This window comes from Mytilus trossulus, chromosome 5 (genome assembly GCF_036588685.1).
Source record: "Mytilus trossulus isolate FHL-02 chromosome 5, PNRI_Mtr1.1.1.hap1, whole genome shotgun sequence".
Lineage (NCBI taxonomy): Eukaryota > Metazoa > Mollusca > Bivalvia > Mytilida > Mytilidae > Mytilus > Mytilus trossulus.
The window spans coordinates 44,849,925-44,862,380 of record NC_086377.1 but is presented as its reverse complement, the minus strand read 5'-3'; the positions used below and the strand labels follow the sequence as shown (position 1 = coordinate 44,862,380).

At 31.8% G+C, this 12,456-nt stretch overlaps 1 protein-coding gene across 1 annotated transcript; it reads right to left on the bottom strand.

Annotated features, from left to right (window-relative positions):
- Positions 1 to 5,774: 5,774 nt before the first annotated feature.
- LOC134719679 (perlucin-like protein) lies at positions 5,775 to 8,378 on the bottom strand. Its single transcript, XM_063582654.1, has 4 exons — positions 8,284 to 8,378; positions 7,622 to 7,716; positions 7,043 to 7,127; positions 5,775 to 6,452 (listed from the first exon to the last, which is right to left on the bottom strand). The coding sequence occupies exons 1-4, from the start codon at positions 8,375 to 8,377 to the stop codon at positions 6,223 to 6,225; spliced, it is 504 nt and encodes a 167-aa protein (XP_063438724.1). The 5' UTR covers position 8,378; the 3' UTR covers positions 5,775 to 6,222.
- Positions 8,379 to 12,456: the final 4,078 nt, after the last annotated feature.

The following is a 12,456-nucleotide window of genomic DNA, read 5'->3' as shown; positions in this document are numbered from 1 at the left end:
GCTCCGTGTGGAATACCGTACATTGACCTATAACGGTTTACTTTTACAAATTATGACTTGGATGGAGTGCTGTCTTACTGACACTCATATCACATCTTGTTATATCTATATTCGAATTGAAACTGCTCAATCTACTGAAGCGTACTGCAAAAGATTTTTGAAATGATTATTACTCCTTTTCTTCTTAACATACAGAATGAAGAAAAACAGTATAGACTGGTATTTTCTTTTCATAATTATAGTGTCCTCTACTAATTGAATGTGTGTAGTAGAAGGTTGATAAACCCAACTTGACGTTCTAGTCTTACATTAAACGGGACATGATAATAACCATATTTTCATTTTCATAACCACATCAACATGTCTATAACCACATAAACACATGTCCAGAACCATATTAACATTCCCAGAACCACATTTACATGTCCATAACCACATTAACGCGTCTACATTCAGATCAACTTGTTTGAAACGACATTGAAATATATGTTACCACATAGCATATTTATAACCATATTAACCATGTTAAAATGTCGATAACCACATTAACAAGTCCATAACCACACTTACATGTCCATAACAATAATAACACGTTCATAACCAAATTAACGTGTCAATAATCACTTCAACATGTTCATAACCACACTAACGCGTCTATAACTACAATAACACGTTCATAACCACATAAACATATCCATAACAACATTTAAATGAGCATAACCGCATTAACATGTCTATAACTACATTATCATGTCCATAACCACACTAACGTGTCCAAAACTACAATAACACGTTCATAACCACTTCCATATGTCCATAACCACCTTAGGGGCTTCCGGCTACAGCCCGGCTATAGTGAAGCTTCTGTATAATCAAACAAAACTTTTCCACGAAAGGTCCCTAGATCTGCCTATGCAAGATATTTAGGAAATTTACTCTGCATAAAATAAAAGGAACATTCAAACTTCAGTTGAAAAGAATGGAAAGCAGGAAAATCAAGTATGTTATCATGATTATTGGCCGCATTAAAACTCATTACACAAATCAAGACATTTCTTTATGTAAATCAACATTATTTTGATTATTAAAATATATTTATTATTTGGATTATTATGCATCGCAAAATTGTTTTATCTGCATCATCTGTTGATACCTATACAAGGGTCTGAGTTGTATTAACAGAATTGTAAACAGAAAATTAAGTAAAAACTTCATATTTCAGAAATAAATTAAGACATTTTCTAAGATTTGAAGGCTAGATACATCATGTCTAACTGTTCAGTTAAACCGTACACTTTTAAAGAGGTTCGTATAATTTTTAGGATAACAGCTAAGGTCTCTTGAATACTTCATGGCAGTAACTCACTAAAGGCAATTGAAAATTCTCAATTCTCAATTTGTCAGGGCCAACTACTAAATAAAGGCCGATTATTCTGAAATATAAGTAGATAGTAATTATCATGCTGATAATTTAGACTTTTAATCTAACTTATATTTTCAAAACAGTACCCAAGAACAGTTGAAAAATCAACAGCCCACTGACAACAACTCTTCAAAGGTGGATTGATTTTTCAATAATTTCAATCTACGTCAGTTTTTCAATTATTGTATCTCTTTCCGAGATACTAGCTAAACACTCAAGTTTGACTCCTACTTCTATGTTTAGCCATGGTGGCCATGTTGGTCGTAAAAAGTAATTAAAGGCATGTTATAGATGATGAAATACACTTTATATGCAATCCATCGAACATTTTCAGAGAATTTGTTTAGAAAATGTTACGGACAACAGACTGAAAGTGATGATAAATGATCACATGCCTTTGAGAAAGGTGAGTTGAAAGGGTTACTCGAATTATATTTTTGTTTAGAAAATGTCACGGACAACAGACTGAAAGTGATGATAAATGATCACATACCTTTGAGAAAGGTGAGTTGAAGGGTTACTCGAATTATATTTATATGCATTAGATGGACTTAAATATGTCTCCTACGAACATCCTTTGTATACAAAAAGGTTCCAGATTGTACTGAACTATGATTATTTTGTGTGATAATTTTTTATTTTTTTTAACGACATTATATATTTATTCACCAAATATGCTTGTTAAATTGTTACACCAATAAAACATGTGAAACAAGGCTTTCCTGATTTATCCTGTTATATCATATATAAAATTTCTTAAAATTCAATTGTACAATATTTTAACGCATTATGTTTCATTCCATTCAATCGTCTAAACATCTTTTTGGTGACGTCAGTAATGAATAAAATTGCATTGTTCTGTTTTCGTTTATCTTTTAATATATTATAGAACAAAAATTTGATAAATATTTACATTTGTTAATTTCTGATAAGATACATTATATGATAAATGTCCTATAAACTATACACAGCTGCATGTTTTGGAGATGAGACGCCAAATGCAATGTCTCGTGAAGATAAATTGCAATGACTTACGGAGGGATCCATCTTTGGTCTATTGTTATTTTGCTATTTGATAAGTGACTTTATGTTTTGAATTTGCTATGGAATTTGGTATTTTTGTTATTTTACTTTTTGTAAATATACTTGTACCCCTGAGAACCCATAGGTGGTCTGTTGCAAGGCAAAATTACTGCCTTTGTCAAACAAAAAATATATACAGCCCTTCAATCCATCACAATGCTTAGCAGAGCCTACATTTCATATTTATTTTAATTCTGTTTCTAGGCCTGAATATGCATGAAATATTTGCTACTGAACCATCAACTAAAATATAAAATCCCTGAATCAAAACATGATGAAAGTTTTATTTCTATATCATTCATATGTTCAATTTGTATATCTTTAATTTCTTAAATCTATATTTTAAGTACATGATATCAAACAGTTACATGTGGTTTTCAAAAACAGTTATTTAATTTATTATTTTAAATACCTGACTGGAGACCATTTAATTTAATGTGAGACCTCTAAATCAATGTTGGAGTTATTACCTAGAAAAGAACTTTTTTCATAATTTATTTCTTATTAATTTTTCTGAGTTAACATTTGAAACATCATTCCAGTCAGCTAAGAAGTATTTTTGAAAAATTAATTATGTTTTTCTTTATGTTTGTGTATGTCTTGCTTTGTTTGAATGTAATATATTGTACCTTGTTTTGTAGAGAGGGCTTACATAGGCTATGCCTGTTGCCTAATACAATTTATTTGAATAAAATATTGTTAAAATTAAACGAAAGTTTTAATGCCGATCATTATTTTTTTCAATTGAAGTTTCTTTATCTCTTTTAAAGTTTTCAAGATGATAGGCAAAACAAGAAATAAGAGTACACACTGAAATGTCTCGCCTGCTTTACTGATCATTGCTTTTATGTTGATAGTCCTAAATCTAAACCTTTTCTACAAGTGTCACATAAACTTAACATGATTAAAATTTTCTATAAATAGGGATAAAAAAGATTTGACATATCCAACTATCTCCGTCATCACGTGACTTTTACACTTAAGTTGTATATCATTAATGGCCGATAGATTATCAATGAAAGTGAACGGTTACATAAATAAAACGGTCATAACTTTTTTGTTATAATGTATATTTTACCTACCAACCCCGCGTTTTACAGTTTATACATTTTTACAATTAATTATGTTTTAAGTTTCAGTTCAGAAATATGATTTCGTGCTTCGAAATAATTTTGAAAATTGAGGTGACATAGCCACACAGTCTCCGTTGACATCTTCGTTAAAACTCGATAAAATTACAATGGGACCTTTTTGTAAAATCATTTTTCTCAACCAATTTATTGTTAATTATATCCTACCAACCCCTAAAAAGATCGACAACATGTTTATCTAATGTAAATCGCAAACTATATCAGTTCAGGTATTAAACTTTTTGCTTCGAACTTTATTTGAAAATTTCATACAACAATTGTCTTCAACAATATTTTCAAAATGGCGGCCACTGTTGAAGGTTCACAACAACACGACATGCCAGTATTCATTTAGTTATAAATCAAAAAGGAATATTGCAAATATTTATCAAAAAAGTGTGTCTTTTTGTACTTAAGAAATTTCATTTTTTACATGTTTTTCAATATATTTATTAGAAACAGTCTCTCACACTAAAAATAAAGATTTACATGCACCGACCATACAGTTTACATGAACATTGATAGCGTGGGGCGACATGGTAATATATATTTTTGAAGATTTGTACGATGAAAATCAAAAAATTGTTAGATGCATGTCTTTTCAATGATTGTCTTACCTTAATGCAGGATAGAATTAAACATTGTTTCCCTCTGTGATAGTGGATACATGTTATTTGTCTTGATAAAATTTCGAAGTTACATATAACAAAATGGCGACCAAATAATTTCAAACGTAGACGATGTTCGACACTTATTTTGCACATGCAAATAATTCATTAAGATTTTATTGTTTGTATTGCAATTAAATATGACACGTTATTGCAACTCGAATGATAATTAAGGGAAAAGCTAGATTGTGGAGATATTAATTGAGCCATCAATGTGATCAAAGAAAACAAACATGGCAACGTGGCCTAATCACGGTGTAAATTTTGCCAAGAACTTATATATATATTGATATTATACGATTATTATGAAATCATTTTATGATAATATTTTATATTAACGGAAGGAACCACGGATAGATTGTAACAAAGATGCAACATATATATAATATATATATATATATATTGAAATAATTACTTGTGGAACCAGTACATTTAACACAATCATAATTATTAAACCAGTCAAATACAGAGTTATCGAACCTAATTATGACTGGAATAGTTGCATACGAAGAATTATTTTTTAATTTGCATGATTTGTCCGGTCACAAATTTATGTTCACAATTTTCGGCAGATTTTTAAAAAAACAACCACCACAACAGTCACAATGGATTTTTTTTTTAATTACTTAGTGTGAAAGGTCAAACGTCAGTCAAGAGGGTGCAAACAACATAGTCCTGCAATATTCTTAACTATGTTTTGTGTAATATTGTTGGTCTTCTGGCCTTATTTAGTTTTACCTAGGGCGTTTTAAGTTTTTTTTCGTCTTATGAGTTTGACAGTTTGTTCACCTTGTTTAGCTTGATATGCTTGTTTGTTTTTGCTTATTGTTGAAACCGCGATCTATCATTGTCAACTTCTATGACGTTTACATTGGACTCTGAGAAATGTCTTCTTGGCAATTATACTGCATATGCTTACTTTAGTACTACCCAATATGAGATAAGAACATTGTGTAAATAAGTCCTTTTTCTGATTGGATAGACATACTTGGCGCTTTTGCCAATACACCTACCAATTATCTGCCATCCGAATGGATATGCTATTTTCATTCTACATTGGCAAGAGGTATAGGGGAGGGTTGAGATCTCATAAACATGTTTAACCCCGCCACATTTTTGCGCCTGTCCCAAGTCAGAAGCCTCTGGCCTTTGTTAGTCTTGTATTATTTTAATTTTAGTTTCTTGTGTACAATTTGGAAATTATTATGGTGTTCATTATCACTGAAATAGTATATATTTGTTTAGGGCCAGCTGAAGGACGCCTCCGGTTGCGGAAATTTCTCGCTACATTGAAGACCTGTTGGTGACCTTCTGCTGTTGTTTTTTCTATGGTCGGGTTGCTGTCTCTTGACACATTCCCCATTTCCATTCTCAATTTTATCTATTAAATAACCCCACATCTATCATTTATATTGCATGACTATCAATTTATCCTACACGTTTTTCAAAATACTATCAAATCTTTGTATTCCATAGCGTTGCATAAATACTCATTTCAAATTGAGAGGATAGAGTAATATAAACAAATACACAAACTGTTAAATATTTATGTTATTGAAGACGTGATATAAAAATAATGAACGTGTAGTTGCAAACCTGGATATGAAATTGTGAGGTCGCTACTTATATTATTCGTTGGATGCCAATTTTCGTGGATTTCGTAGGTACAATTTAACTACAAAATTGAATATTCAACGATTTTTTCATAGGCTTGCATGCAGACGTCGGTATTACCATAAATTAAAATATCCATGAACATATGTAAGTTTTCCTTCATTCAGGAAAACTGGTATCCAAAAAAACAAATTATCCACAGTAACCGTTGCTCATGATCATCAATCTTTGGGTGAATCCACTATTCTCCTTCTATCCGTAACATGAAGACACGGAATAAGCCGAGTTGTGACGAATGCGATGATCACTGTCGTTTCTCACAAATATATGGAAATAACCTTGAGCATGCCAAATCATTCCATCGGTAGTCCCACATTTTACGCATGGATGCACAATCCTCGCCTGGAGCAGCATTGTTTGGATCATTAGGATTCCAGTCAGTAAACGTAAGAGATGTATTGTCGGATTCCCAGACAAAATATGATTCCTGTGCATTATCATTTGCTCCAATCCAAACGCTATCTTTTTTGTTATCTATTAAAAGAAACAGTAACAGGTGGGTTGTAGCCAATATCGTATTATTCTATGGTGGGGAGTGTATTGCTCAGACTTTAGTTTACTATGTTGTGTTTTTGTTTATTGTTGTTTGTCTTATTTTTTGTCGCTATGGCGTTGTCAATTTATTTCTTTTCTATCTTGTTTTTGTATACTCTTGTTTTTCTTTTTCTGCGATGGTGTTGTCAGTTTGTTTACGATTTATTATTTTGAATATCCCTTTTGCCTCCATGTTGTATTTTTTTTAATTTAGTTTAGTTTCCATATTAATAGCAAACAAAAGCAAGATATTGGTACTAGTAAATAGTTATCAAAGGTACCAGGATTATAATTTAGTACGCCAGACGCGCGTTTCGTCAACATAAGACTCATCAGTGACGCTCATATCAAAATATTTATAAAGCCAAACAAGTTCAAAGTTGAAATGCATTGATGACAACGACATATGTCGGAGGCCACGTCTTGACAAAAGCTCACATTGACATTATGGGAAGATGAGCGAATGACATATACGGGTTGTTAATGTTTTCATATAAATAACCACTTCTATCTTGTTAATCATAACTTACCAGTTTGCAAGTAAGATTTTAAAAACCAATTCTCTAAGGCGTTGTCAATTTTTACAAGGTAACCTCTTTTGCTATGACAGTCAATCTTTGAAACATGCAAAGTTAAAAACATTAACACACAGGCCTATGAATTAACTTATTACGTAGCATATTTACCTAACGAGATCGGGATATTGATATTTGTCAAATCTTAACCGGAAATTATGATATTTTCCTCCTTTAGTAAGAGCACAATCATGGATAATGGTGTATAGGAGGACATTTAACACACTGTATCGGTACATATTTAATATGAGCATGCTAAGATGCAATTTGAAAAGATTTTTGAGTAAAAAAAAGGCAGGAAGAGACAATTTGCTGAAAATGGCAGGATGACAATTTATGTACAAAGATGTCAGGTTAAATATATAAAACAAGACAGGACCGAATAGAGTAAACAATAAAAATGCGGGACACAGATTACAATTTTTTTCAAAACAAAGCAAGACAAATGGTTCAAACTACCACCCACCCCCAATTTAAACCCCAACGCAGACACACACAGACACACACACATAAACCAAATGGTAGCTCCCTTACCTTAGCATCATTCCAAGTCTTCACTGATTCTAATTCAAAATAATAACAACTGGTCATGAACATTTCCCATCCATTATCGCAGCCAAGTGTCTTAACTGTTTAAAAGATATTTTTGCATTTTAAGAATAATCATTAATTCAGTCCGTTGTTTGTTGATAGATATAAGGAGATGTGATAGGAGTACCAGGGAGACAACTCATGATCCAAGCTACAATTTTTAAAAGGAAATAATTAAAGTTCAAAGTGCGGTCTTCAACATGGAACCTTGGCTCACACCGAACAGAAGGATATAAAGGGGCCCCTGTATATAAGAATACAAATGTCAGTTTGGGAGATACGTCTTAAACAAATCCAACCCCAGTCCCTAGCCTCTGATCCTAATATTGAAAATCTCTTAACCCCCAACCACTTAATCTACCACTAAACCTTACCCCAATCCTTACTCTTAACCCCTAGCATTTATCCGAATCCCGATCCACTCTGACCTAACATTAACCCTTACACAATCACTAACCTTTTATTGTAACATGTAGGTCTGCCCCACTTTCTAAACCTAAACTTAAACATAGGGTATTCATAATCCCAACTTTTAAACAAGCAATATGGTGTTAAATGCTAGCATTAATATCGATCCAGACTGCTTGGGTAACTTGTTTACTTACCTAATAAATCAAATTGTCTGTCAGCGCTGATAAGGTCCGAAATATTTTTTGTCAGTTGTTGTATCTGACCTTCTTGTCTTGCACTTTTTTGCATAATAGCTGAAATATTTTTTCTGATATTAATAAATTTCTGATGTTGAATTTGAATTAATTGAAAAGTCAGTCATAATCAAATGTTATATACATATTCGAATTGAAAACTCTCAATCTACTGCAAGATTGCTCTTAAACATTTTAGAAACATTATTTCTCCTTTTCTTCTTAACATACAGAATGTAAATTAGCAGCAGAGATTTATCTTTTCCTCGTTTATGGCATGTTCCTCAGCTAATTAAAATGTGTAAAATACGGACAAACAAAATTTGTTGTATTTCTAAATGGTTGGAAGCCCGTAACTGACCATTTTTATTTCGAAGGCCTAGAACTTGATAAATCGTCAAATCATATATATACCTTGGTATGCTGCTACATTTCAATTGTAAATTTGTTCAAACTCAAAAAAGATTGGCACAACAAGGAGCAAGAGCTCTATCATTTTTAATCAACTCGATGAAAAGAGCATTCATTGGTCCAAGTCAACAGTGTTTTTAATTCAATAGTATGGTTTGATCCATCCTGAACTATGCGTCCGAGGTGTGGGGATTTCATCGGACCAACGAAGTAGAATATGTTCATAGTCGTTTTTTGTAGTTATATACTCAACTTGGGTAAAACTGTACCAATTTTGTTTTTATGTGGTGAACTCGGACACTTTCCGATGTATTAAATTGTTAAATATTGGTTGCATTTAATTAAGGACCAACGAAATATTGTGTATGATGTGTATAGAGTTTTATGTATTGATTCTTCAAATGGCAAAACAAATTGTGCATCCAATGTAAGAGTCTTTTTATTAAGTTTAGATTTGAATTATATAGGGATTAACCAGGATTACATAAATAAGTTATTTGACCTTATTAAATCACGTATCAACGATCAATATTTTCAAAGCTGGTATGCTAATATTAATGCTTGTGAAAAACTGTCTATCTATAAATGTTTCAAATTAGAATGAAAAATCAATTTTGTACGGAGAATTATTTACAATATGATTTTAATACCAATATACATACAAAACTGCGTCTTTGAAGCTTGAAATTATATTTAGAAACAGGTCGCTATGAAAATATTCCTAGAGACAATCATATGTAGATGTTGTAAAATGAATAATATTGAAGATGAATATCATGCTGTGTTGATTTGTCCTGCATATATAACACTTACATGACTTAGATGTATTTTTTGGCCAAAGTATTATTGTTCATGGCCAAATACACGAAAGCTAATTTTTCTGTTACAAGCTGGGTCAAAAAGCTCAACTAAAAATATATGTAATTATCTTAAAGCTGCATGGAAACTAAGATTGCAAATTATCAGTTAAAACAATATTCATATTATTCATATTGTTATAAGTTATCTCTGCATTATTTAATTTATTTAATTGTTCTCTGTATTCTGTCATATTTGTCATATATGTATATACCTTGTATTATGCTAAAGTAATGTTGTTGCTAATGCAATAAAGATTCATTCATTTATTGTTAATAACCACATTAACATGAATTGTGCTAGTACTTGTCATGCATGTAATATTTATCAATACAAGTTACATGCAAAGGACATAATATATTATAAATATAGCATTAATAGTTCTAAGCATGTAACATAAATGGTTCCCGTTAGAAAGAACATTTTCAATTTTTATGTACATCCATATTAAGTATTGACACTTGTTTATAATTGTATGAATTAACACATACATATAAAGTGCCTAGAAAATCAACCTAACGCTGTTATAAGAGAGGATCTGATTCTTAACTTCCTCCCCGAGCGGGGCTGGAACCTGTACTTTTTATGCCTAACTTCTACGACAACACCGCCTAGCATTTCACAAAGACCTTATCCCCTCTTCTAAATATAGCTTAAGAAAATAAGCTTTTGTTTCGGGAGGTATTTCTCGTTGGAATTAAACAAGGATATCTGCTACAATACACGAAGTATTATTTTCAGTGTACATAAATGATCATCTACGCATCTCTTCATTATAATCATAGGATTTTGTCTTATGCTTAGTCCCTTTCTGTGTGTGTTACATTTTAATGTTGTGTCGTTGTTCTCCTCTTATATTTAAATAGTTTTGAACAGCGGTATACTACTGTTGCCTTTATTTATTAGGATGCTAATCTATTTTTAGAAGCATACAATGTATGTATATGTCTGATTTTGTGTAGGGACAACTGCAACTTATACCTTGTCCATCGGATTTCTTATGATAAAGAAATACCACTGGAGTTGGATTATGTATAAAGTGCCTAAGAAAAATCAACATAACGATGTAAGAGAAGATTTGATTAGTATCCTCTTCGAACAGGGCTGGAACCTGATTTTTCATTTCTAACTTCTACAACACCGCCTAGCTTCGAGCAGAGACCTTACCCCCTCCTCTAACTATAGTTTATTAAATAAGCTTTCGTTTCGGGAGGTTTTACCTTCTCGTAGATATTAATCACGGATATCGGATACAATAAACGAGGTATTATTTTAAGTGAAAGAAATGATAATCTATTTATCTCTTCAGTACGATTACAGGATGCTAATCTATTTTTAGAAGCATACAATCACGGAAAATTAATATATAAATATGTCTGTCTACGTGTAGTGACAACTGCAAATTGTACCTTGTATATGTTTTAAAATATATATAAACAGGTGTGCTATATCCGTGTCGATGAGAAAACTTTCCATCTAACAGAATTTATAAAAAATAAACCGTTACAAGTCAAATTGCAGCCTTCAACAGTAATTTTAACTTAGGTATGTCCTTTTTTTGCTGTATATAATTATATTTAAAATATATATATACCCTTTCTTTGAATCTATTGAAAAAATGCACGGAATATATCAATCTGAACTGTTCTGAATTGAGCGCCACTTATGAGTCTTTATGTAGACGAAATACCTAACAATATACATGTTCCTGGGTGTACCAAATTATAATTATCAATTATAACGACTTGACATTTGTAGAATCTAAACTATCGAATGTAATATACTTTGATTTAAACATAAAAAAAACAGTTTCTGGTGAGCTAACACCGTAGCCAGACAAGTCACTTGTTTTGTGGTACGAAAATGAATGTACCCATAAATAATCAATAGTATACCTCCTAAATCTCCAGGACTTCCCTTTTCATATTTTGATCCATGTGGTTCTAAAATCAATACATTTAATTAGAATGCGAATGTTCTTAAAATATTTAATCTTTTTTACAGCTAGAAAATAATCAATTATTTTTTTTTTGTTTCAAATATTTCTCATTTTGTAATGCAGCTATGAAATTGAACATACCAAGATTAAAAGAAAAACTAGCCGTCACCTTTAAGGTAAACTGGGACTTTGATGTAAAGGTTATCGTTTGCTTATATAAAAACATACATTGTATTTTAAGATCCGATGGTATTAAATGGTGATTACCGGATTTGTAATCACATAAGCAACACGACGGGTGCCGCATGTGGAGCAGGATCTGCTTACCCTTCCGGAGCACCTGAGATCAACCCTAGTTTTTGGTGGGGTTCGTGTTGTTTATTCTTTAGCTTTCTATGTTGTGTCATGTGTACTATTGTTTTTTTGTTTGTCTTTTTCATTTTTAGCCATGGCGTTGTCAGTTTGTTTTAGATTTACGAGTTTGACTGTCCCTTTGGTATCTTTCGTCCCTCTTTTAATGTTTGGAAATTCAATTTATCCTCTAAGAGCAATATTGAAATGTCTTACCATAGAAATGAACAATGGATGCAACTGCCACTGATAAACAAATAAACTGCAGAACTATCAGGAGCAATAATATCTTATCTCTGTTTCTACTTGCTCTAAAATTGTCAGCAGTTTTATTAGTCCATTCTGTAGTCAGGGTACTATATGCATGTGTTTGTGAATCCTCGTTATTCATCGGTATTTCATATATGCTTCCATGTTGTTCGCCCATTATCTAATTACAAATTCTATTAGAATAGACTTAACACACCATAATATGTTTATACACCTTAGTAGTTTCTCCTGTATTTGAATAAGTTCGTTTAAGATTAATTGTAATGACCAAAAATAAAAAGTAAAAAACCCATTGCGTCAAATAT

Excerpts from the sequence above, each read along its gene's own strand:
- LOC134719679 (XM_063582654.1), bottom strand. The coding sequence starts at position 8,377 with ATGCAAAAAAGTGCAAGACAAGAAGGTCAGATACAACAACTGACAAAA. Across the intron at positions 7,128-7,621 it reads AGACTTGGAATGATGCTAAG|ATTGACTGTCATAGCAAAAG; the intron begins GTAAGGGAGCTA and ends CATGTTTCAAAG. Across the intron at positions 6,453-7,042 it reads AAAATCTTACTTGCAAACTG|ATAACAAAAAAGATAGCGTT; the intron begins GTAAGTTATGAT and ends TTCTTTTAATAG.